The following is a 27,553-nucleotide window of genomic DNA, read 5'->3' as shown; positions in this document are numbered from 1 at the left end:
TGGAGGTGGCGGATGGGGTGCGGGGGGCGGTGGTGCCGGTGGCGGCGATGGGGGCTTCTGGTCCAACTTGTTCTCCTCCGGCGCGGCGAACGATTTGGAGCTTGCTTGGATTTCTTGAGTGGATTACAAGAGCAGAGGGGTATAATTGTCTTTTGCAAACTAATGTGCTAAAGTTTAGCACACTATCCAAACAGCCTTAAGTGCTAAACTTTAGCACTACATTTGAGGGTGCTAAACTTTAGCACTGTGCTAAAGTTTAGCACTTGCTATCCAAACCATAGCTACCTCGATCCCATGCAAGAACGAGCCTCGATTAACTCCTGCGTCAACTTGTTGCTCGATCGTTGTGATCACTGAAAAGGTGAAAACGATCGAGGAAACAAAGAACAAACAGTTAAAAATAAGCGAAATGCCAAATGTTCCTATTGGTGGGTGTTTTTGTTTCCCTGGGTTATTTGCAAAGCCGCTGAACGCCTTACCTTCGAGGGCGTCTCGTCTGTTCTGCAACGTCGTCCACTAGCTTAGAGGCGGCTACTGCTGACTGCTGAGTGTACATACCGTGGGCTGAGATTTTCAAGCCAGCAGCCAATAGAATTATATAGAAAAGAGGAGAGGAGTGCGCTGTTACGCTTATCCAGGTGCCGAAATGTTGGACAATTCTCATGGAGGGCTAGACATATGGATTACGTTCTGTTCCTAGCTACTCCTCAACTGACGAAGAGAAGTTGGAAAAAAAAAACAAGGTTTCAGCAGTGATTAAGCTAGCGCTACCCGCCTCGATTAAGCTAGCGCTGACAGTGACAAGGTTTTGGCCTCATCAGCTGTTACTGCATGCGCTGACCGATCAAGCCAGCCACTGGTGTGGTAAGCAGGCTACTGAGGTTTTGGTGGGCTCTGGTCGAGACTAAAAAACGGAGCCCTTAGTATGAACAACAAAATAGTGGTCTAGAGGCGAATTTAGCCAACCTAACCATCAGGGTCATGTCCACATGGAGGTTAGATTGTACACTGCTATAACAGTAATTTTCCGCTGAATTCACCAAATTTTATCGAGATTAGCTGACCCCAATAACCCCCAGATCCGCTCCTGAATGGTTATAGTAGGGATAACAATATACGTATGAAATGTACTTATAAACACTTAAAGTGGATTAAAACAATACCATAAACTCGGCAAGTTCGTCAGCGTTGGAGAAAACAAAGTTGTCGCTGCGCGTGAGATCAGATTAGAACCTCACACCGCGAGGAGTAGAGGAGTTGCCAACTGCCGAGTCACGCGTGCGCAGCTCGGCGAGAGGGCAAGCGAATCGACAAATGCGCTTTGTTGGTTCAGCAGGGGGACTCACGTGGCTTCTGGACTACTCAGCAGACAGCAGCGCTCGTTCTTTGGGCCTCGTCCAAATACGATACACATACACTGCCTGCTGCTATACTACTACTACTTTACACTTGTACTGGGAGGGCCCCTTCGTTTTGGAGGGGCCAGGTCGGCCGCACAGCTCGACCCCCCAGGGCCGGGCCTGGTGGTAAGATTGGGCCAGCCAGGCAGAGTCAACACAGGCCGGTATTCTTTGGCTTCAAACGCTTTAAGATTCGTGCGCCAGCTAGAGACCGTCCTATCGCTCTTCTCTCTTCCTCTCCTCTTCTCTCTCGCGCCGTCGCTGAGTCTCGTGCCGCCACTGAGTCCAGTTCGGTGGAGCAGGCTGGAGGTGGGGGGAGCGGCTGGTGACGAGGTCGCCGCCAGCTCGGGTTAGGGTTAGGGTTTCGGGATTTCGGGGCCTCCAATGGCTGCCGGCCTCAGAGAAGGAGGAGGGTGACTACGGAAGCCCGGCGGAGGTGGCGGGTTGGCCGGCGGTGGAGGCGAGGTGGCACGGGAATGCCGCTGGCTGGGCAGGGCTGGACAGCCAGTGGCCAGTGGCCGGCGGCGGGGGACAAGGAAGGCCACGAGGTTAGGAAGGGTGGTAGGGGCGGATGGTGGGTGGATAGCGCGGTGGTGCGGCAGCTAGTGGTGAAGCTAGAACAAATTGGAGGGGGATGCACTTGCCTTGTGGATGCATATAATCGAGTTTTGGAGGGCGCATATATGGTGAAATTTTGAACCTAATCACTGATTTTTCATTTTTTTGGGTGCATTAGCACCCCCTAAGGACACTATACCTTCGCCTCTAGCGGCAACCGCCGTCCGAGGCAGCGGTGGCAGGTGGAGGATGCCGAACGCGAGGTAGAAGAAAGTGGGGTGTTCATGGGCTCTTGACGGGCCTAAGCCATCGTCCCTATCTGGCACACGGAATCCACATAGGAGCCCCACTAGTAGAGAATTGGGCTTTAGTCCCGGTTGGTAGGGTGCAAATATCCCGAAAATCCATCCGGGATAAACCAACCGGGACAAAAGGGGGGGGGGGGTCTTTTATCCCGGGTCACCAACCGGGATAAAAGACCCCCTTTTATCCCGGTTGGTATTACAAACCGGGATAAAAGGGTTCGAGGATTTAATCCTCTTCCAGTCACCTTCCAGTCACCTCGTTGGGGACCCTTTTATCCCGGTTTGAAACACCAACCGGGATAAATGACCCCCTTTTATCCCGGTTGGTATTACAAACCGGAATAAAAAGCTCTTGACCCTTTTATCCCGGTTGGTGTTACCAACCGGGATAAAAGGCCTCTCAGAGTCTTTTTTTCCCACTAGCCTTTGCAACCGGGATAAAAGGTCCCGGTTGGTGAGCCCCCCACCAGTGACCGAGTTTTAATCCCGGTTGGTGAACCTTTTGTCCCGGGCCAACTTTAAACCAGGATAAAAGGGGGCGCATGGAAAGCCAATTCTCTACTAGTGCCCCCACACAGGCTGGTAGCATACTTTTCACCTGGTCAGCAGCCAAGCCTACTTTTCACACAAGCTGGTAGAGTAATTAAGAAGCTGGTCAACAGGGTTGACTGGTCCTCGTCCGCGCACGCACGCACAAATTGATCGATCGATCATTGGGAGCCTAGGCCCCGTTTGGCCGGTTGAATCAGTACCGATTCTTCTTCGAATCACTAGAAACGCTGCTAAACAATCACAAAAGGGATCGATTCCAGCTAGAAACATTCCTAGTGTTTCTGCTTTTTTCTACTATAGATCAGAATCATCACCCACGTAGTTTCTCGTGATTCCGATTCTTCTTTGTTGTCCTACCTCCCATCTAATCTATAAACATTTCTATTAGTACTTTCTTAAGTGCAACAAGTTAAAATGGGTCGCATTTTAAATGTTCTTCACTCACAAAAAAAATCAATATTTTTTTGTAAATATATCAATTTCTATAATTTTTTATGTAAATATGTCATTTTTAACTGCCTTTCAAGAATCCGAATCTAGCCAGTTAACCAAACGATTTTATGAAAGTGATTCCGATTCATACAAGAAACGTTTTAAAAAAGAATCGGATCCAAAACGTTTCTCTAAAAATTTGGATCCTACCAAACACACCCAGTAGGAGAAGAAGAATAAGGCGGGAAGGCAGGCAGCAGGACCCATGTTTTCTCTCCCGCGTTTCTGGCGCGTGGGCGGTGAACGGTCCTATTGATCTTGGCCGTCTCAAGTCTCAACTCATCTGCACAACACTGCAGGGATCTTGTCCGATATCTCCAACAAATCTCTTCCTCTCCTTGGAAGTTGGAACAAGTTAATTTTTCTAGTCGAGGACAAAATTTGCTCCACTAATAAACGGGGGAAAAGGACAATTTCGAAACGGTGCACCGATACCGGATGGGCCGGCGCGTTGAGAAAGCAGCAGACACCAGAGCTCGCTACGGCCTACCAAGTTGTAGCAACGCAGCCCAACAACAGAAGGTGGCGGCCCACCAGCGTTAGCTACTTTATTTCTTTCTTTTTCCTTTTTTTCTCTTCTTTTTTTTCCGCTCAACTCTACTGCGCGCAAGTCTGCAACATGCATCTCAAAGCGTGAGATATGGGAAAAAAATTAGGTGCGGACGGTCCCCAAAGCACTCCCGTGCGGCCCCCCTCTTGATTTCTGCCGCGTGGGTGTCCAGCGCACGAACGGAAGCGCGCGCTCGGCTCTGTCGCGTGGGAACGCCTGGCCGCTGGCTCGCTCGGCTCGCTCGATCGATCCATCGCTAGCTCGCTCGGCTCATCGTCAAAACAGAAACCAGGGCATCTAGCAGAAACCGTCGTCCGCTCGCGTTAAAACCTCCGCTAGATGAGAACCGCGCCGCCTCTCGTCAAAACCTCCGCGTGAGGATCCGTTCGTTGTCTGCCACCGCATCCCTTGTGTGCCGTCGACGATGCCACCGTTTTCCGACGCTGTAGCCTCGATCAGGAGAAGACGTCCTTGTGCGATCCTGATCGTGGCACACGAGGACAGCCGCCATAAAAATCTTCGACGAGCATCCCAGCCGTAGCAGTCGTCATGGGAGAAGGAGGTCAGGAGGATAGCAGTCTGCATTCCACGACAGGAGAAGCCTCCTCACATATCGCAACTGCAATGGCGGTAGGAAGCCAGGAGAAGGACAACGTTCTCGACTCGTCGCTTATGGTGTCGTCTGTGCCTGCCCTAGCACACAACGGAATGCAGCCAACGCAGGTACATATTTTTTTCACATTCTTTGGTCATCATGAGTTTTCACGTGTGTGTTTGACCGTGTTACATGACCTCTAGCTCCACTGATTTGTGACCATATATATGCTAGATTGCACAGAATTACTCTGACAATAACATCAGAGTTTGTTGCATGATACCTGAAGAAATAGCAAATGAAGCACAAGATAAGGTAACTAAATTACAAATAATTTATTTAACTGAGAGCGTAATTTATTTCGTATCGTAAAGGTAAGTCACATTAATTATGACTTAATGTACAACAGATGGCTGATGAAGTTGTGCAACCTATGATCGTTCCTAAAGTTGGAATGGCTTTCGAATCAGAGGATAAAGCTTATGAGATGTACAACACCTATGCTGGTAAGATTGAGTTTAGTATTAGAAAGAGCCATACAAAGGGACGAGGTGATGGGACTCTACGTCAAAAGTATTTGGTTTGCAGTAACGAAGGTCATCGAGAAACTGAGTCATCAAGGCACACTACAAGGACGGATTGCGATGCTCGTGTTCAGTTTAGTGTCAGTAAAGAGGGGATTTGGACAGTGCAAAAGGTTATACTTGATCACAACCATTACCTTGCTAGTCCAAATAAAAGGGACAAGCTGAGGTCCCAACGAAGTGTTCAAGAAGCGGACAGGAAGCTAATGGGGCAGATGAGGCAATCCGGGATGAAGCCAGCCCAGGTTTTTGAGTTTATGAAGGAGTTTTATGGAGGAGCCGACAAAGTGCCATTCTCACGGATGGATTGCAACAATGAGATTGGCCGTGAGCGCAAGAAGTGCTTAGAATCCAATGACGCAGAAACACTACTAGAATACTTGAAGCGTAAGCAGATAGAGGATCCAAATTTTTTTTATGCCATGCAAATAGACAAGAAAGATGGTCGGATAGCTAATTTCTTTTGGGCAGATGGCCAATCTATCATGGATTACGCATGCTTTGGTGATGCTGTGTCATTTGACACAACGTTTCAGACCAATAAGTTTGAAATGCCTTTTGCTCCATTCCTCGGAACCAACCATCACAAGCAGACTATCATTTTTGGGGCTGCATTGTTGTTTGATGAGACTATACCATCATTTGTTTGGCTATTTGAAACCTTTCTAACAGCAATGTCAGGCAAACATCCTAGCACAATCTTCACTGATCAAGACGCGGCCATAGCAGGAGCAATTGCTTATGTATTTCCAAACACAAGTCATCGCCTTTGTTTGTGGCATATTTACCTTAATGCTGCTAAACATCTCGGCCATGTAATTTAAAAGCATCCTGACAAGTTTCTACCTGATTTTAAGAGATGTGTCTATGAAGACAGATCGGAGTTTTACTTCAAAAAGAAGTGGGATGAATTGTTGCGTGACTATAACCTTGAGGACAACAAATGGATGGCAAACCTATATGATTTGAGGGCAAAATGGGCTGCTGTGTATCGTGACTCATTTACAGCTAATATGAACTCGACCCAAAGGAGCGAAGGTATGAATAATGTATTTAAGAAAAGATTTCGTAGAAAACTGGGTCTTTCGGAACTTCTTGAAGAATGTGAGAAGGTTTCCAGTAGTCTTCGTAATAATGAGTTGGATGAAGATTTTAATTCACGTCGAAAGAGCCCAGTTACTCATATTCCTCTGTTGAAGACCGTAGCTGAGTCATATACAAGGAGGATGTATAAAGAGTTTGAGGAAGAATTTAACAAACAATTTTCATTCTCTTGTAAGTTGTTGCAAGCCGAAGGGTCAATTCTGACATATACGGTTACACATATGTATTCTGATTATGGAGCAACTGTCATATTCAACAAAGCAGACAGTACCATTACATGTGCTTGCAGGAAGTACGTATCCATAGGTACGTGTGTGTATATATATATATATATATGTATATATATATATATTCAAATTTGAAATTGCAATAATACAACATCTAATACAAATTGATGAAACATGGCATTCATATCTGATAGGTATATTGTGCAAGCATGCCTTCAAAGTCTTCAATGTCAACGATGTTTTCATTTTGCCTTCGCAATATATCCAGCACAGATGGACAAAATATGCAAAGAGAGGATTTTATATTCAGAAACAAGGATCTGAGGAGGAAAGTTTAAAAACCCATGCCGCACGTATCTTATGGAAGGCAACATCTATTGCATTGAAGTGTTCAAAGTCAAAAGAACTTCTTGATCTTTTGGAGGAAGCTATGGATAAGTTGGATTTGGATGCAGATAATTATCTAAGCAAGATGGAAGAACAATCGAAGGAGGCTCCTCTTGTTTCAGCTAACTTCCCAACAGATACATTTAAAGGTACAATATCGTTTAGAGTTCCTGAGGTGGTAAAAGGTGCAAAGAGTAAACGAGGGACCATCTCCCTTGAAAAGAATACAGGCAAGAAGAAGAAAATTGCTAAAAATAAAGGTATTGATTGTACCAATTCTAGCATTATTGTTTTATTCTATACTTGTATTATTAACTATATGTGTTTGACTATAGGAGAAGAGTCAAATAATGTAGCGGAAAATAGTTATGAAGGTGCTGGCCTAGATAAATTTATTGTAAGACTTTTGGCTTCGACTGCATTTATTTTTCATATTTATTTGCTTACATACTATTTTTATGAATATGAGATTTTTATGAACATTTTCATATTCTATGACAGGATCTAAATGATGGTAGCGTTGATGCTAACAGTACAATACCACACTTCAATATGCACGGGAATTCTTCTGTCTTGAGCGTTCCATATATTAGAGGAGGATACACAAGTCTCTTACTTTGGGTTGATCAAGCTGCCACAATGCAGCTGCCTGCTAGAAAATTGGATTATGATGGATCGACAAATAAAGAAAATATGTAACCTTGTTGTGTTACAGCATAAATTTATTTTTACTGATGCTTATTGTTCATCTAAGCTGTTTTAGAAGAACCAGCCATTTATGAGATCACATAATTTGTTTCATTTTTTTACCATATTACACTCTGTTCTGTTGTCATTTTTCTTCTTTTTTTATACCATCACATTCCAGAAATTTGAACATCCATATATAATTTCATATCAAAAGAAAAAATGATACATTGATCATGTCAAGAAAAGATGATACATTGATCACCTCTGTACATATGTGATTACTACAAAGTACAAACTACAACATCAAACATTCACACTCCGGACTGCTCCAAGAACTTGACTTCCAACTAGGTGGTGAGCTCGATCTCATCGAGGACAATATCACTGCAGACTTAGTCCAGGAGCTCTCGATCAGAGCATCAGTTTGTTCAGAGCCGTGCTGACATCAGGTTCTATGTGTGCATTTTGGCAGATCTCTTCTAATTCTGTCCTCCTTTTCTTGACAACTTCAGCTTCCATCTGCATGAGAAAATTAAAACCTGAATGATTACAGTAGGCTGTGAACAACGTTTAAAGACCAGAATAGTGAACACCAACAAAGAAGTTAAACCTTCTCAATTTTTTCCTAGGAGAGAAGGCTAGGTGATGTGATTCCCTCCTCCGATAATACGAGACTGCTCATTACATGTCAGGCAATGAAACAAATACCAATTGCATATCAGCTTCGCAGTTGCAGTGACATAATATGGTGATAATATTATCACAATTGTGCTTCTCTTTTCAGTGTCAGGAAGTGAATTTAGCTATGCAATTACAAGGGCCAATCAGAAATCACATTCACACAAATGTAGCATGATATAGTGCAGTAAAAGATACTTTTAGACCAGTATTGGTGGATGATGATTTATGTGAAAGTAGAGAATCCAAACCAGACAATTGCACGTATCAAAATCACTTAGCTAACTGAAAAAGAAGAACCCAAAGCAGACAGTTGCACACTTATGCAGTTATGCTGTTACAGCACCCTAAAACTACTAATAGCATTAGTGTGCTCTATTCAGTAGCAAAATAGACAATGAGATAATTGAACAGCGTATGAAGTACAACCAAAAGGAATTTACCCCCTGCATTCAGAAATCACAATTAGCCCCATATAGCATCAAAAGCTTGGAGGAAGTTAACATGCACATTTAGAAATCACAATAACAGATAATAGCATCATAACCCTGCGGGAACCAGTACTGCTTGAACCGGCATCTGGAAGATATGATTTCTATCAAAATAGAGGACACAAATAAGCCAGTTAATCTCACAGTATCTTGTGCTAGTTTCCATCAACCTGTGCGCATCAGCTGCTTCAGATGAAGGGAACGTCTTGTAAATCATAGGCTTTACCTTGCCAGTGGGAGCGACGACCGCAGGCCACACATTCTTTTCCACCTCGGTGCAGAGAGTTGGACGACAGAGGGAGGCGGGGGCGGCCGCCGGGCTCCAGGGTGGCGGGGGCGACCGGCGGCGAACGATGGAGGACGGCGGCAGGGGCGGCCGGCGGCAGACGACGGAAGATGGCAGCGGTGGAGGAGGGAGACGGAGGCAGCGGCGATTTTTTTTTCCGAGGATGGTTTCCGGCGGCGGACGAATGGATAAGGCGTGGCGGAGCGAGCCGAGCAAGATCCGAGCTTCCATCTGCGGAGCGAGCCGCTTGCGGAACGAGCGAGCGTGCAGCTGGCAGCCGAGCTGAGAGTCGAGGCGGAGCCAGGCTGTTCCCACGCGCGCTTCCGTTCCAGGATCGCTGGACAGCACACGCGGCGCAAATCGAGACGGGTCCAGGATCGCTGGACAGCACACGCGGCGCAAATCGAGACGGGGCCGCACAGCGATGGTTATGGGGGCCGTTCCATGCAATTTTTTTCCGAGATATGAGAGCCCAGTACAGCTTACTTCCTTCCGACAATGCATGGAACAAAAGCATCACATTTATTAAGAAATAGCCAACTTTACACTCTGGTAAACATATCTCTTTGGTACCATGGCTCATTCGGTTATTTCTGGTGACTCAAGTGGCCACCTGCAGTCTATCACATCCAGGGCAAATCTTCAACTCTATTTGCTGATAGTTGGTGCATATCCTATTAGCGTGTCATCTTCTCTTTCTCCTTCATGTTCCACTGCAAGAGAACTAGCGAGCATCAGGGTTTCATCTCTGACAGCATGCATCTCCATGGCTGCACCTCGTATCGGCATTCGTTCTCTGGGTTGCTGCTTCGAGCATGATACGCCAATCCTAATGGCAGAGACCAGACACTCCTGAACTCTGCTTCTTGTGATATTATCGTTGGCGTCATTGTGCAGCCATATTGTCGGATCAGCTATCTCCAAGACTCTATCAGGGAGAGCAGCCTCAGAAAACTTGTGAAGGTCTACTGATTCTCTAAACATATCATCTGTTGGGCTCCTACCCGTAAACATCTCAAGTAGAGATATCCCAAGGCTATAAACATCACCGACAGTTGAGATTGGAGAACCTTCGCCATACTCTGCAATTGTGCAATTTTTTTTACATTCATCAGCACCAAAAGGCAAAAGTATTTATGAAAGAACCAGGGTAATGGAAATTTGAATGCGACAGCTCGAGTTATTACCTGGAGCAACATAACCAATGGAGCCTCTTATTCCGATTGTGCTATTTGAATTTTGCCCAGCTTTGTTTGCACTTTCAAGCAAGATCCTTGATATACCAAAGTCTCCCACTCGGGCACTCATATCTTCCGTAAGAAGGATGTTGCTTGGCTTGACATCGCAGTGAACAATTGGTGGGTGACAGTGATTATGAAGATAGTCTAGAGCATCCATGACATGGACAGCAATATCCAGCCTCTGAGTTAGGCTCAGAGTATTGTTTAGAGTGGCAATGCTGTACTTCGGATGAAGCCAACCATCTAAGCTCCCGTTGGGCATGAGGTCGATAACTAGTGCCTTGAAATCTTGACCTTGACTATCGATGCTTGAGCAGCACGTGATGATCTTTACGAGGGAACGGTGGCGTACCCTTCTCAGCGCCTCACATTCAGCCTGGAAACTCTTAGAAGACCCTGATTGCTGAAGGTCAAATACTTTTACAGCCACAGGTGTATCCTCACCTTCGAAAGCGCACTTGTAAACCGAGCCATATCTTCCTTTTCCAAGCAAGTTAGATTCTGAAAACCCATCTGTTCCTCTCAACAATGCCTGATATGAAACTCTTTGGAAGCCTTCCTCAGTAACTGTAGGTGGAGCTTGACCCTCCGGTCGTCGTTTAAGCTTCCAAACAGTAACGGTGACTGAAACTAGCAACAGCATTGCTCCGATTGTTGTCAGAGAAATCATCAGAGACTTGGACCTATCTTCCTTGCTGATGCTTGAAGGATGTGTGGAGCATGGAGCCAAGCGAAGCTGAGGTATTCCACCACACAGCTCGCTGTTCCCAGTTACAGATATGGCGGTCAAGTTTGAGAATACACCCCCATTCGGCACTTGACCCTGTAAATCATTGAATGATGCATCAAATGTGAGCAACGATACTAATTTCTCTAGAGATGCTGGGATCAGTCCTGACAGGTTGTTGTGCGCTAAATACAACTCTTGCAAGGCACCAATGTTGCTAAGGTCATCAGGTATCCTACCGGACAGTCTGTTCATGGTCAGGTTCAGTACCCGGAGCCCTTTTACATTGTGCAGGGATTGTGGTATGCTTCCTTCAAACATGTTGTCATCCAGCATCAATGTGTCTAGAACTAGGCAATTCCCGATGGTATCAGGTATTTGGCCGGACAGACGGTTACCTGATAGGATCAACTGGTTGAGGTTAACCAAGTTACTGACTTCTGATGGAAGGGGTCCAGAGAATGAATTGTGAGCTAAGTTCAGGTTTGAAGAAAGGGAAGGCAGCAAAATTTCCTTAGGGATCGAACCATTTAAGAGGTAGTTCTCTGACAGATCAAGACGGTACATATTTCTTAGTTTGCCAATGCTTGCGGGGATTGGTCCTTCCAAGCTATTACTGTATGCAGTAATCACATTCAACTGTGTAAGGTTTCCAAGTGACAATGGTATGAGGCCTGATAGCCTAGCCCTTTCCATCGAAAGTTGAACCAAGTTTACCAGTTTACCGATGCTGTCAGGGATCACTCCGGATATCGAGGTGTTTCCAAATTCAAGTACGCTTAGCCCAACCAAATTGCCGATGTCCTGAGGGATGCTGCCAGAGATGCTACAGTATGACAAAGAGAGATACTGGAGCGTGGCTGACAGGTTTACCACTGCGCTGGGAAGCTGCCCACCGAAGGAGTTGACGCCGAGGCTCAACTGCACTAGCTGGCTGCAGTTCGCCAGCGAAGCGATGAACTCCCAGCCCTCCGTATCGTTTGCCTCAAGGAGATTGTAAGACAAGTACAGATACTGAAGACGCCGCATCCTCCCGAGATCCCCAGGCACGAGTCCGGTGAATCCGTTGATCGAGAGTTGCAAGCTTGTGAGAGTGGTGAGATTCGAGAGGGAAGCCGGGATGCCTCCGGTGAACCTGTTGTTGGCAAGGCTGAAATCTTTCATGACGGGGAACTTGCTGCCGATGTCGGCTGGAATGCTGCCATGGAGCTGGTTCCCTTCCACGTGGAAGGTCCTCAGCAACGACAGGTTGTACATGGAGAGCGCGAGCGCACCGTGCAACTTGTTCACGCCGAGGTCGAGGTGTCGAAGGCCGGCGAGGCCGGCGAGCCCCGGTGGGATCGGGCCGTCGAGCTGGTTGTTGGCGAGGGCGAGGTGCAACAGCGACGACATGTTGGCCAGCGACGCCGGGACAGGCCCGGTGAGGCTGTTGTTCTTGAGGCGGAGCACCTGGACCTGCGTCAGCCTGTCCCCGAGCTCGGCGGGTATGCGGCCGGCGAGGTTGTTGGCGTCGAGGAACATTTGCTCCATGGCCACGCACCAGCTCAGGTTGGCGGGGATCTCGCCGGAGAAGGCGTTGTAGCCGAGGTCCAAGTAACGGAGGCGCCGGAGGCGGCCGAGGCTCGCGGGGACGTCGCCGCGGAGCCAGTTGAATCCCAGCTCGAGCGCCCGCAGGAACGTGAGGTTCCCGATGGCCGCGGAGAGCGTCCCGGCGAGCCCTTTCTTCAGCAGGTTCAGCCCCACCACCCGCGGCGGGTTCCGACGGCGGGTGCACGACACCCCCTCCCAGCTGCAGAAGCCGGTGCTGCCATTCCATGAGGCCAGCGCCAGCGCGCCGCCGTCGCTGAGCTCGGCTTTGAAGGCGAGCAGCGCGGCCCCATCGCCGCCGCTCGCGCTCGCCGTCGTGGCCATCGTCAGGACGGAGAGGCCGAGCATAGTACATAGCAAGCTCCTGCCACAAGTCGACATTGCCACGCCGTTTCTTAGCTTGGTTAATTTGGTGGAAGGGCCGCAATGGCAGATTCTGATTAGTAGCAGCTCCGTACGTCTGTCTTGATCATCTTTGTCGATTCGATGTCGAAATTGATGCTTCCTTTTGACGCCGGGGGCGCGCGCGAAGAAACCAGGGCCAGGTACTTTGACACTATGCAAAAAGAAGATTCTCCATCACATCAAACTTGCGGTACATGTATGGAGTATTAAATGTAGACGAAATCAAAAACTAATTGCACAGTTTTGTTGTACTTTGCGAGACGAATCTTTTGAGCCTAATTAGTCAATATTTGGACAATAATTCATAAATACAAACGAAACGCTACAGTTGCGCATTTATGGCAAAATGCTAATTTTGCTACTCCCAAATTGGGAACTAAACAAGGCCCAGGAAACAGAAGGGCATGATCGGACGAGAGGTCCGTTCGATGACACGGCGAAAGAGTTCGCCTTAATATCTTCGAGTGACTTTGCTGAGGGAGTGTTTGGAAAACAGGGGCTAAACTTTAACCCTGTCACATCTGATGTTTGGATACTAATTAGGACGACTAAATATAAACTAATTACAAAACTAATAGCAGAACCCCTAGGCTAAATCACAAGACGAATCTATTAAACCTAATTAATCCATCATTAGCGAATGGTTGCTGTAGCACCACATTGTCAAATTATGGACTAATTAGGCTTAATAGATTTGTCTCACGATTTAGCCTAAGGATTGTGCAATTAGTTTGTAATTAACCAATGTTTAATACTCCTAATAGTGTTCAAACATCCAATGTGACAGGGACTAAATTTTAATCCCTGTATGCCAAACACCCCTAATATGAACTCGTCAAAACTACGAGTCTTCAGTCACGTCTTAGTCGCCCATTGATGCTTGATGCAGACTTCGTTCATCGCGTCACGCTTTCAGTAGCCAATTGTCCCGGTATTGGACTGGAGCCAAGATTCTTGCTCCTTTGCATTTATATTTTACTATTACTAATAATATTTGAGGCTTCTATTAGAGCGTCCACTACTTTTTCTCGTAAGATTTTCTAGAAACAAAAGATAACTTGTCCATCAATTAAATCTTACTATTGGCTCCTTTTAGTAAAGCCAACTAAGATTCTAGGTGAAATCTAGAAATTTTAAAAGAATAAAAACATCTAACCATCAATCGATAGCCTCAAATCATCGTAGCTATTGGATCTATTATGTTTTCAAAAAATTAGTCGCCTATGCTATTATGAAAATAGCCTAAGGTAACACCCAAACCTATATCTAAATTACCGACTGATGGCATTATATAAAATAAACTTTAAAATAACCTCCTAAATTTGCAACTAAATTTCCCACCACTAATACATAAAAAATAACTTAAAGTAACACCTTAAATTTGCATTTATATTAACCATATATGCCATTATTAAAAATAACATGAGGCAACCCTACATTTGAATTCAAATCACCTTAATTAAAAATATAGACCAATATATGATTTCTTACACTATTGGTATATGATATAATAATTAAGTATATATGCATGATACGTGTCACCATTTATAAAGATATAGAGAAGTGATGATAATATAGATTTCTATGATAAAATTATAGCTCAAACTTAGGTTTCATTAAACAAATTCAAGCGCGTATCTATGATGCAAAGTGAAAAGTTAAAGATTATAAATATGGATGAAAACGTCATAGAGTACTTACTAATTAAAATCTATTACAATCTGATAAAGATAATAACTATATAAGTATTATGTTCGAATATTTAACAAATGAGATAATCTATTACATAAAGATAATAACTATATGTTCGAATATTTAACCAATGAGATGTAGCTTAAGGTAATATTTTTGTAGCAATGTGATCTCATTTTTTCATTGTAGACTCCGTACAAGTCCTAAAATTTGCAAATCACAACCTAAGCAAAAGCTGTACAATCTACAATGTACAATGGATCGGTTGCCTTTTGCCCCATTGGACACACTAAGATTCAGTGGTAAAAGTAGAGAGATGACGGTGGCAGTCTTTTGGGGTCATGAACTTCAGATGTCTATGTACTGAATTTCTGCAATATATCTTCAAATTTAAGGAGAAACAACCTTATTACAAATGGTACAAAACAATGGCCAAAGTTCCTCATGGGCGCTACATTTACAACATTAAACATTAGTCTAAGCGGTGCAATATCTACATATATACCTATGAATCAATCATCACAAGCCATAAACAGGGTGCTGGACCTGAGGCGGCAAAAGGCCCATATCCACGCAGTGCTGCTTATCATAGTCACGAGTGCCAGGAATGGCACCTGTGGCCAACCTGAGGACCTCGCTGCCGGTTAGGCATCGATGAGCAAACGCCAATCCACCGTCCATGATGTTGGACAAATTAGGCTGTGAGGTTCTTCTTGTTTTGTTTCTAGTTCCAGCTTGTCCAGGCTGAACAACCTCATCGTTCAAAACCTTGTCAAGGTCTGAGTACTCCATGAACCTTTCGGTCGCTGCCTCCCATGATAGGTTGTACCTTTGCTCAGGGGTTAGAGGCTGAGGTTCTCTATTCATCGCCTCTTTCACTCTGGCGACAAATTCCTCTGAAGTTTTGTACGTCAAGCAGTTCGGAAATGACATGAAAAACTCATTTGATGGATGTTCTGCACAGATGACAAATTTTCCCATTGCAAGAGCCTCTGCTGTTGCTGTGCACAGCACATCACTAATGCTCGGATTTATGAAAACCTTGTACCTGAGAATAATAAACAGCGGATGGCTGCATCAGTAATCAATGAAAAGTGATTTGCAGATGATGAATTAATTGAGTTTTGAGAAACCCCATTATTGTTTCTCGATACGTACCCATGAAGTGAATTATCGGCATGATCCCTTCCCTTGAAAAAATTGAGACTCAAATCCAGCTTCCTGGCAGTAGACTGAACTTCTTGTGAGTCCTCACCACTTCCGTATACATCTAACTTGAATCCTTCCAAGTCACTTTTATGTTTAGCCATCAAATCTATCAGTTCCCTATAACCTTTGGCCCAAACCATCTTCCCAAGAAAATATGCCCCCTTGGAAAATGATGGCTCTCCACTCTCCCTATCTGCAGTAATTTTCTCTCCAATCTTCAGGAACTTTGGGTTTACACCATGAACATTGCAGACGATAGACTTCGGTAAATCCTGAGTTGCTGCAGAAAGACGCAAGACCTACACATGGATACCATTCGAAATGTAGAAATGTTCTTGGGCAACAGCATAATTAACAAAACACTAAGCTAGACAAAGTACCTTGTCACAGTACGCTCTGGTCACCCAATTGTTGATGTGTTTAACTAGAAAAGCTTGAAGAGCTCCATTCTTCTCTCTCTTGATATATTCCAAGTAGTTTGTATGAACTACACCAACAACATGGTTGAACTTGTCAGTCCAGCGTTTCCCATGATGATACCAATTGAGATGCTCTGGTTCTTCCAATATTGCTATATCAGCTTCTCTTGACGGTATGAACTGAGACGTATCACCAGCAGGAATGATGCTACGCCGCTCTTTTGAGAACTGCAGAGCATATAACATGTCATGTCAATTTCAAGTAATTAAATATTGAATTTGACATAAGATGCATTAGATTGTAACCTTGCTAGGATAGAATGATATCTTGAAGTTTGATTCAAAGCCAAGTCTTTCCTCTAGCCAGTTCCTTATATAAGTTTCCTGCTCTTCTGGTGAACTGAAGGTCATGCCATTTGGGTATACCAGTTCTTGGTCTGATTTGCAGAGCCAAGGAACTACCAGAGTCACATCTTGTTTGGTACCTTTTGCAAGATATGCTGCACGGAACAATGGATTAACTGCTGTTCCTGTCATCCAAGGTAGGCTTGCTGTGGTGACAATAGCCACATGTCTTTTATTGTCTGAGACCTCATACTTAGCAGGTTCACTCCAGAAACCATCATCAGCATGATAGCCAGTACTTTGAAGCACACTGGCAATTCTCAAGTCAAGTTCATCTGATGAGTTATCATTTACAAGCAAGGATGTGTCTTCTGAAAGGGAATGATTTTGTTTCCTATACAATGCCTCCACTAGTCTATCACATTGATCTGGACCATAGTAAGAACATATAAAAGGGTCAACTCCTGATAAATGGAAGAAAATAGGATGTAGGTGCACGTTTTATGATTTTTATCTGTACCTCTCCGTACACCAAGTTGATCCAAAAATGGTTCAGATTGCCTTGCTAGATTTGCCAGTATTTCAGTTAGATCAAGTGGAGGGATTTCCTGGATCAAGATTAAGTTAACAAGAATATATCAGTAATGAATATCAGACAAGAGAACTTTGGGCTTTCATTACCAATCACTATCAAATTTCTAAACAAATGGTGGCTGCATTCTTTTGGAAAGATCCACATAATCAGTGTTCAGAACAGGCACAAAGCCTCATAAATGACTGCAAGATCTAACGCATAGATAATATCAAGTAAACGGCAAGCACTGGTGTGAAAGATCATTCATCATTTCAGTGCCCATGCAGTTTTTTTAAACCAACCCCCTTTTACCATGTTTCTTGTACAAACCAACTGAAGAGAAATATGGAAATGGGTAAACCAACTAGGGAAAAATAACACCCAGAACTACAATTCATCACAACTATGTTTGGCACAAAATCAGATTGTGAAGAGTACATCTTGGGACAGAAGACAATTTCTCATCAGTTAAATATATTATCATAAATTTTGCAGTCTGTGAGAGTTACCTTGGATCCTTGAGACTCCATGTTGAACGACTTCTGCACCAAAAAGGAGAGTGCAGGTAAGTATCTCTGTTGAGTACGGCTCTACAATGCTCACACAATCCAATAGAGGCCAGCTTTTCCAGTTGAGTATAACTATTGGACATGATAAATCATTTGGTATCACCAGCTTGCAGATGAATAGAGAATTTATTGGAATTAAAATAAAGATTAATGTTTTGTCAAGAAACTGCAACAATCTCATCACTATTCCATCATTCAAACATTACGCAACCTAAGGGTCCACTGAATACATACTCACATAAGAACTAAAACTCATGTGTATAAGTGAAATGGAGCTACCCTAATTAAGGCCAAGCATTTATACTTGGGCTTGTAGTTATACTTTGCACTTTCCACTATCTTACTCCTTAGTCATTTAATGATGTCTATATTGAGGAGGCACTCTGCCGTTTTGACATAAATGAAGCATGGCATTTCCTCCACTTGGTTCAGATTGTTCTATAGAACCTATTCCAATCAGGCAGATTGTGGTCCGAATACTAGGAGTTGTTCGTATTTATAACAAATTCTATTGAACTCAATTATAAAACTTCCTAGAGCAATCAACCCAACCCAAATTAGCATAGTATAGGCCCATGATGAGGAAAATTACCAGGCTGGACTTGAATTTCTCAACGAGCTCCCCGGTGCTGCGCAACCCCTCAAAAATCTCGCTGGTTTGGCTCCGGCGCTCGAATTCCTTGATGCCGTCCCGTATCATCCTGACCACCTCCCACTCCTTCCCCTCCTCGGCCTCCGCCTCCCCCTTCCACGCCGCTCGCCTCCACCGCTCGCCGCCGCCCGCCTCGGAGACGAGTGCGTTGCGGATTGCGGTGATCCCGGAGAGGTCGACGCGGGCGCGGGCCGGCCCGCCGGCCCCGCGCGGCGCCCACCCCTCGAGCACCCTGCGGCCGAGGTCCCGCTCCTGCGACGCGTAGCGGCGGCGCAGCTCGGAGATCTTGGGCTGGATCCGGGTGCGCACGAACTCGAGCTCGGCGATGGGCGCCCCCGCAGCGAGCGGCGGCGGCGGCGCGAGCGCGGTGGAGGCGGAGGCGAGGAGTTGCTCGAGCTCGCGGTCCGCGAGCGTGCGGAGGGAGTCGGCCCGCGCGCGCATGAGGCGCAGGTCGGCGGTGGCGGAGTCCCGCACCTCGCGCCACCCCTTGGAGAGGAACGAGAAGGCGCTGTCGTCGCCCCGCGCTCCTCCGAAGCCGCCGCCGACAGAGACCGACGGGGGCGGCGACGCCCGCGCCTCCATGGCGGATTCCTGATTGGGCTGCGGCTAGGGTTTTGCCGTTCGGGAGTCGCGAGTAGTCGAGACTTGAGAGGAGGAAGAGGAACAATAGCGAGACAAGACAACACGCCAGGTGTTGGGGAAGACCGGAAGAGATAGGGGAAGACGACGACGACGTCACGCGTTGATTTGGGCCGGCAGGGAGGGAGCCGCTAGCCGCGTGCCAACATGGAGGTGCGCGTGTGGGGCCGGGATGCCAGGGAGAGTGGACGGTGAGGGCTGGATCCGCGGGGGCCACGGAATCTGGGTTTGTGGTGAGGTGGCACGGTGCTGTGCTGACGTGGGCGTACGTGCGGTCGAGAAAGGAGAGGGGGGAATATGCTTCCAGCGTTTTGTGGGATGCGCTGCTTGGACGCGGCGGCCACGGTCTCGTGGATGGCTGAGCTTTTTCCCGTCGAGTGCCTTTTTTGCTAGCAATAGCATCCATCCAAAAATAAGTGTTCGCTCCCAATTCGCCGAGCATCGATTGAGTGATGATGGCGTGCTTAGAAGAGGTCTTAACTCTTAAGCGACAAAAAACTTTTTTCGTAATTGTCATTATCCCCGTGCTTAAAGGATGGATAAGATGATTATAACTTTTGTAACGATGTTTAATGTGTGCTAACAAGCTAACTAAGCCTATTTAAGCACCAGCGCATTTAGGAGTCAACCTCTAGTCTTCTACGGCACTACTTAGCAATGTAGATGTTTAAATATTTGTATATTTGTAACTCTGCTTCTCTTTTAATATAATATTAATCAGCACCCTCCTGTTTCATAAAAAAAAATAGATCTTTAAACATTTGCATCTAAGTTTGTGTACGTATGCACTAAAGCATGTATAAATAACAATCTTAATGTTACGTATGTTACGTTCATACTGTCGCGAGTGCTGCTATCATATGCTTATAAATAAAAAAGAAATCATCAAAAGCACTCACATCTTAGACCTCTGTTGGAGTTGTACCCTCAAGTCTCCGCCACCTTCTCGAGATTTGATTCCTTTAAATTTATATCCAGCATATTAGACTTATTTGTTTTAATTATTTTTTATAGGCTCGATACATGTTATTCTTTATGTTATTATTAAGCATAGAGCTTTTATTCAGAATGCGTCAGCTGCATTGAGTTTTGTAGCACAGTCAGAGTAGAAGGACTCTTGCTATATACTCCCTCCGTCCGGGCGGAGCTACAGTCAATCGTCGCTCTTATAGTGCTTCGTCATTATATGGACTAACACTGGTTTAAAAAACGTCCCTGACAACAGGCAGTCCAATGGCATCCAGCAAACAGGCCATTATCTAATCCACCGTTCACGTAGCCCATAATCTCAATATATAGGTAACAGTTCATGGGCATATGCCACAAGGCTGTGAGCCTCTCTCATCTATTTTTCATCGGCATATGTGGATCCAACGAGAGATTTTTGTTATTTTATTATCCATTTTTTGGACGGTTCAGACTCTAAAGTCAAAAATTCTATTGTTTCAATTTTATTAGCTACACTAGTGTTCTTAAGTCAGAATCAAGTGGACATCGGAAGAGCCTTGTTAACTTCTTCGATCTATTCTTCTTTGTAGCAAATGAAAAATGATAACTCATGATAACGGTTGTTGCATATTCTGCACGTTCTCTTCTCATTCACAAGATGGATGGCCGTAGGCGTAAAGAGAATTTGTAGTAACGGATAATGATTATGATAAAAGCTTATAATCTCACAATATGTCACCGTTGATTTTTCATTGTGTTATTCATAGAATATACTATCATAAATATGAGTTAGTATTTTGCAAAGACAAGGCGACAAAATTTCCTAGCTTCGCCCCTGCGTCCTGTAATACAAGGCATTGAAGCGTTCAAAATTTATCCTCAAATACAAAGTATTTAGGTACATTTGGATTATTGCCATTTAATTCTTTCTATAATTAATAAGATAAGGATGCCTGATTAGTGAATTATTATTAAAAAAATAAGTTCCTTGTTATCTGCCGCTACCATTTAGTCAGGAGTGCATGTGTCTTTTATTACTCATACTAATATGTCTTAAACTCTTTAAAATGCCTTGCATTTTAGCACGGAGGGAGTAAGTAGAGTTGAGGGTGGGTTGACCATGGCTCTAATCTTGATCATGCCATTCATTAAATTAAACTTAATAAGGAAAAAGTAAAGAAGAGACAAATAAGGTTACCTTTGTTTCGGGGCCTTCTGTTGATGGCCCAAAGTAAGCAGTGCAGTTGAGTCCTCATATATTGCCTGATGCTGGTGCAATTCCTATTTGGAGAACTTGTTGAGGGCACTGAGAAATAAATGTTAGGCACCTGGCACTCTGTGTTTCGGGTGATTTGAAACTCTATTAGCTTTTTTTAAATAGAGCGTATGTTCCAAAAAAATGTTTTACACCATAAAAAAGTAGCTTGTTCCAGCATCTCCACCTCCTTCGCAGCCAATTTGCAAAAGTACCCCTCCTACCTAATGGAGATGGCAGCTCCCGATGACAATGATGCCTCGGTTGAGGATGGTGGCCTGGCGGCTCGGCATCAGCTATCGTGGACTCGTGCGGCGGTGGCACAATACAGGGGCGCGCGAGGCGGTGGCACTGGGGAGCAATGCGGGGCAAACACCGGGGTGTGTTGGAGCAGGGCAATAGAAGGGGGTTGGTGAGGACATGACACCCATGCATACGACCATATTTGGCACATGGTATAGAGGGGAAGGAGGTCTAGTCAAGAAGGAGGCCCGAGGCTAATTCGGTTCGAGTCTCTGAGGTGGAGGCTCAAAGCAACTCAAGTTCGAGCCCGTCTTGGAGTTCAGGAGCAGCACGTACTAAAAATGATGCCCAAGTCGCATACGGTGTCCATTTTGGACGTTCTTTATATGGATGGAAACAGAATTTCATAGAGCTTCCAATGGTACTGGTCCCACCTTAAAATTCGATCAGAACCAACAGAAATCGTCGAAATAAGTGGACATCCAGAATCTATCACGGTGCTGCGCCAATCTGTCAAGGTGCTGCGCCACCGTCTTTTAAGCCGTTGGCCCGTGTATTGTGTTGGAGCCCATAGGGGCATGTCAAGGGGGGGTCTCCATGACCTAACCCTCATAAATTCAATAGCCGTCGTCACATTAGGGTTTGGATTAGTGATCTAGGGCCCCTGTTCTTGTTCTCCTCGATTGTGTCGATTAGTCCTTTCAAATTGAGAGCTTGAACCCTTCTTTACTTCATTCATATTTGCAATATCAGATTGCGTGTTTATACTTTCTTGCTTGTGTCCTTCGATTCGCTTGCAGGGAAAGCCTTCTCGGCAAGGTCAATCAAGTTGTGCTTGGTTGATAACCAACGGAGCAGCGGTGTAGCGGTTGCAGGGATTCGAATCGTGTCTGATTAGAAGCCCGGATCGTCAACGTCGAGTCTCCACCAATTGAATTTATCACTACCTTTCGGAAGATCGGGCTAGTGCTACATCAAGTGGTATCAGGATTCCAGGTTACCTGTGAGGTATACACCTTTGTGTCCCTTTAGATTTGTTTTTGTCAATTACCTATAGTCCACAAAAAGTCCTACAAAAAATAATTCCGCTGTCCTACAACCCCATTTGTGCCCCACAATTTTTCTTTTCAGATTTGCTTTTCTGAATTTTGGTCCCTCGCGGTGTCATTGTGTTCGTTGTGTCTAGGTCTTGTTCTTGTCTTTAGTATCAGGTCTTGCTTCATTGTTTTGGCACCTAGTCGATTTATCCTCATAATAATTTTAGTGCCAATTTGTATTTGGGCAAACGAGTGCTGTTCTTCTTTGTTGTATACAACATTAGAAAGAGGAAAGTATTATCAACATGAGGGAAGAAAGACAAGTGATCTTTGCAGCGATTGGACTAAAATATTGCTATCCAATTTGGAGTCCGAGTTCTTTTGGCAAGGACACCGTGCATAAGACATACTTCACCAGATTGTTGTCGATCTGAGTCGCAATCTTTTGCTCCCTGCTGTTTATTTGCGGCTTATCTGTGTTGTGTCAGCTAGTCCTTGCATGTTTCCATAAATAGCTGAGCCATAGGTTTCCTTGTTGTTACTTGACAACAAGACTTTGGTTTTGTGCCGAAGTGCAAACTTATGTATTTTAATTGTAATATCATCTGCGGCACTTTTTGTTATATTAAAAAAGGAACAAGCAAAAGGTAAAGAGGTGCTGAAAAAGTGAAGAAAAAGCCGCACCAGGAAAACAGGAAAGAAAGAAAGAAGGAAAAAAAGAATAAAAAATTCAAAAGTGCTTGCATCCTTTGAGTCCTTGTGGTGAGTTGTTTTGTTGCTTGCTTGAACTAAGTCCAGGACGAGTTTAGGTCAGCGACATAGACTAGCTTGGGACTACTTTTCAGTCTTGCAAATTTTGAATTGAATTATTGTTTTTCCTTACTACCATATTGAGTCTGCCTACAACTCCACATACATACTTCTAATCAGTACAGGTTCACTTTGCAACTGTTACCCTCAAGCTCGATAACTAATTGTACCGTCCTATTTGGCTTTGGTCAGAACACTTGCAAGACGGTGGTAAGCCGCTTGAGATATTGTATTCCACTTTCACCACCATCCAGTAGTTGCTAGTTGATAGGGATAATATTTTTGTGTTGTCTTTTGCTATCTTCTAATAATGATAGGTTGTTCATATCCACCAACATATGATGGTATAGGTGCTGATGCGTACATTGAGTGGGAAATTGCAATAGATTACATATTTGCAACTTGCTTCATGTGTCCAAGGAGGAAGGTAAAAAGTGCAGCTAGTGTTTTGCGACATTTTGCTTTATCTTGGTGGGATTATTTAAGTCCTTCAGCTAAACCTCAAACTTGGAATGATATAAAAATTCTTATGAGAGAATCCTTTGTTAATCCACCTCCTGCATTGAATTCATATGATGAGGTGCATAATTTAGAGGATCAATCCATTATTGTATCTCTTGCTATGCTTAGCCTTTTGCAGGATTATGAACAAAAGCAAGAGGACAAGGATGACGCAAACGAAAATGAGGAGCTCCCAACCTCATGTGCAAATTCAGAACCATCACTTCACAATGCACCTATTACTCCTGCTGAGAATGAAAACATAGGTAATGCCCATGGTGCTACACTCACGGAAGGTGAGAATTATCTTAATGTGCTAAATTTTTCCACCAATCATGCTATTATAGAGCAATCGTTAGTGGAACCATCTCTTGATTTATCTTTGTCACATGATGATGTGCTTGATGTTCCTTGTGATAACGATGAATTATTTGATAATGCTTCAGCGTTACATGTTTTGGAACCAAATACTTGTGCTGAAAATAAACATGTTACGCATATTGCTAGTGCCAATTATGAGCTAAAACTATTGTCTTCCTTACATACTTTGGGTTATATTGAATTTGGTAATTTGTGTAATCTAGATTGTTTGGAAGAGAGACTTTTTAAATATGCTGAATTGCCTTGGTTTGCCAAACACACATATCATGTTATTGGCAAATATGATAACAAAGGACAATATATGATACATAGAGTCTATATTCGTAGCAATATGAATTCTCCTTTTGTTGTGCAAGATTGTGATCGATTAGAGGGCAGCCATCATATACAATATTCACATGTTCCTCTAGTAATTTGGTCTCCTAAGAAGGGGAGCATTGCTGGTTGCTACCTATGATTGGTAGTGCTAAATTTTCTTGCAATGAATCATCTATTCCTGCTGTGCCTTTTGTTGGTACTAATCTTTTGCAGGATCGTGTGTCTTTCAATCAAGGAGCCTACAGGCTTGCTGAAAGTTTTCTGCAAGATCTCACACTACACAATTGGGAACATGGTCACATCTCTCCTCATAATTGATTTCATTCCCTTTGTCTTCGCAACCCCGTTCTCCTTTGTGTTGTGCAGGATCAGTTTCAAGCACAATCGACGCCGAGGACGGCTTTTCATCAAGAAGGGGAGGATGATGAGGACATGACACCCATGCATACGACCATGTTTGGCACATGGTATAGAGGGGAAGGAGGTCAGCAAGGGTGTCCAAGTCAAGAAGGAGGCCCAATGCTAATTCGGTTCGAGTCCCCGAGGTGGAGGTCCAAAGCAACTCAAGTTCGAGCCCGTCTCGGAGTCAGGAGCAGTACATACTAAAAACGACGCCCAGGTCGCATACGGTGTCCGTTTTGGACGTTCTTTATATGGATGGAAACAGAATTTCATGGAGCTTCCAATGGCACTAGTCCCACCTTAAAATTCAATCGGAGTCAACAGGAATCGTCAAAACAAGTGGATGTCCAGAATCTGTCAGGGTGCTGCGCCACCATCTTTTGGGCCGTTGGCCCCTGTATCGTGTTGGAGCCCATAGGGGCACGTCCAGGGGGTCTCCACGACCTAACCCTCATAAATTCAGTAGACGTCGCCACATTAGGGTTTGGATTTTGTTTAGTTCTAGTTTCCTTTGAGAAACTGAGATTGATTCGTTGTAACTGTGACGACAAGTCCTTTTACAGTGATCCAGGGCCCCTGCTCTTGTTCTCCTTGACTGTGTCGATTAGTCCTTTCGAATTGAGAGCTTGAACCCTTCTTTACTTCATTCATATTTACAATATCAAATTGCGTGTTTATATTTTCTTGTTTGTGTCCTTCGATTCGCTTGCAGGGAAAGCCTTTTCGGCGAGGTCAATCAAGTTGTGCTTGGTTGATAACCAACGGAGCAGCAGTATAGTGGTTGCAGGGATTCGAATCGTGTCTGATTAGAAGCCTGGATCGTCAACGTCGAGTCTCCACCAATCGAATTTATCACTACCTTTTGGAAGATCGGGCCAGTACTATATCAGGGGTGCTCGGAGTTACGCGGCGAGATGGAGCAGGAGGGGTGGCCATGAGCGAAGCTGTGGAGAAAAAAGCGAGCGGTGAGGAAAAACAAGGAACAGAGAAAAGGATGTTGCTGCTCGGAATGGGAAGAAAAGCAGGCAGCGGATAAGAAGGAAAGAGAAATGATAAAGAAAGAAAGAAAGTAAGGAAATTGAAATGGGAATGAAAGAGAAAAAAAGAAGCATGAAGAAAAGAGAAAAAAGTAACGGTATTATGAATATTTTATCTTTTCTATCCATTTGAAAAATTATGAGAAGTCATTTTACCGAGTGGGGTGAAACTTTAAACATCTTGTGTATTTTTTTATTATTAAAAGATGTCCATAATAATTTATAACTCCACTGTGTGCTGAAATAATCTCTCTACACGTGATCTCTCAAGTTCCTCTCATCGTGCATGTCTTATCGTTTCCTTTCCTCTCACTCGTTCCACTCTGCATATCTTTAGAAATTGGTGGACTGATTTTTACTATTTTTATGAATGGATAAAATTATCAAATGCCCAATGTGCCCTGCTGCTATCTGATTTGGTTATAGATAAATTGTATATTTGCTCGCGATTTATAATCTGAGTTACTATAAAATGAATTATGAGTTAAATTTATTTCTTAACCCGATTTTTATTGATTAATCAATAAATAAAATACCCTAATTAATCAACAATCCGTTTTTTAACAGCATCTTTCCTCTTATCCAATCCTCCTATTCGTGCCGTATTTTTACTTCCCACCGCTTGATCCGGCATCCTCATGAAGGAACGCTGATCACCCAGTAGCGCTGCTTCGGCAGTTGAACCTCGCCTCGCGTGCCACACTGCCCTTAGCCTCGCCTCACCATGCTGCCCCACCCCTCCGTCTACGCAGCACTGCATCTTCGCCGGCTCACGCGGAGCAGAGGATGGCTGTCAGGTCACACAACTATCGTCGCGGGCGATGCGGGGAAGGTGGGCGCCGCGCCCATGTCCGCGCCAGCTTAAGGTCTCGCTGCCAGTCCAGGCGCCCGCGCCGTGGATGCCGGGAGCTGGCACATCAGCACCAGTAGAGGCAACAGCCGAGTAGCAATCTCAAGTGTAATCTTGCCAAATTTTTTTCTATTTCTTCCATTCTTCTCTACCTTTACCTCCATTCTTCTCTACCTTTACCTGTATTTTCTCCTCGCGCCCGTATCGCCACTCTTTAGGGAGCCGCGTGTTCGCGCTGTGCGATGTGGCTTTGGCGCGGCTTTGCTAGCCTCGCAACTCCCCTAGGCCCTAGGCACCCTGCTTCGTTTAGAGCAAGGCTAGTAATTTAGCCAGCTAGCAGCTGCAAGTCCATGCCATGTCATATACAGCCAGCTATATAGCCAACTCATATAATAGGTTAGCTACTTGGCTGGCTGTAGCTCAGATTGTAATCATTTAATGCTCACATGTGCAAGCAATCTGCAAACAATCTGCTGTGATCACATCTTTGTGGCCATATATATGTGCTCATTCAACTAGAAAACAAATATGTTCATCCATACCATTTTGTCAAACAACATAATCTGAGATGAAGCATTTTACCAAACAACATAATAAAAGAAACAATACCAGATAGATGACAAATTTCAAGCAACAATCCAAATAAGTTCACTGGCACATAGACCATTAACTAAAAATAATACTAAATAAGTTCGTTGGCACACAAGCCATTAACTGAAAACAGTACTAAATAAGTTCACTGGCACACAGGCTATTATTTATTGATCTAGACGATGGTGATAGAAGCATGAAGCCATAGTTGATAGCTGAACT

At 44.5% G+C, this 27,553-nt stretch overlaps 2 protein-coding genes across 3 annotated transcripts; both read right to left on the bottom strand.

Moving 5' to 3' along the window:
- Positions 1 to 9,404: 9,404 nt before the first annotated feature.
- On the bottom strand, positions 9,405 to 12,846 carry LOC101759638 (receptor kinase-like protein Xa21). The gene is made up of 2 exons (XM_004952618.4): positions 10,087 to 12,846; positions 9,405 to 9,981 (listed from the first exon to the last, which is right to left on the bottom strand). Exons 1-2 carry the CDS (start codon positions 12,833 to 12,835, stop codon positions 9,548 to 9,550), a joined length of 3,183 nt encoding a protein of 1,060 aa, XP_004952675.1. The 5' UTR covers positions 12,836 to 12,846; the 3' UTR covers positions 9,405 to 9,547.
- Positions 12,847 to 14,882: 2,036 nt separating this feature from the next.
- LOC101759231 (digalactosyldiacylglycerol synthase 1, chloroplastic) lies at positions 14,883 to 19,043 on the bottom strand. 2 transcript variants are annotated; one of them, XM_022826897.1, is made up of 7 exons: positions 18,260 to 19,043; positions 17,608 to 17,637; positions 17,045 to 17,132; positions 16,486 to 16,952; positions 16,141 to 16,407; positions 15,710 to 16,059; positions 14,883 to 15,599 (listed from the first exon to the last, which is right to left on the bottom strand). In XM_022826897.1, the coding sequence occupies exons 1-7, from the start codon at positions 18,899 to 18,901 to the stop codon at positions 15,071 to 15,073; spliced, it is 2,373 nt and encodes a 790-aa protein (XP_022682632.1). In that variant the 5' UTR covers positions 18,902 to 19,043; the 3' UTR covers positions 14,883 to 15,070. The 2 variants fall into 2 exon arrangements, with proteins under 2 accessions (XP_022682632.1, XP_004952674.1); XM_004952617.4 differs by having other exon boundaries at positions 17,608 to 17,640; positions 18,260 to 19,042.
- Between the last annotated feature and the right edge of the window lie 8,510 nt (positions 19,044 to 27,553).

The sequence above is a fragment of the Setaria italica genome, chromosome I (assembly GCF_000263155.2).
Source record: "Setaria italica strain Yugu1 chromosome I, Setaria_italica_v2.0, whole genome shotgun sequence".
Classification (NCBI taxonomy): Eukaryota; Viridiplantae; Streptophyta; class Magnoliopsida; order Poales; family Poaceae; genus Setaria; species Setaria italica.
Note: the sequence above shows the minus strand (reverse complement) of the source record. Positions and strands in the feature narration are given on the sequence as shown.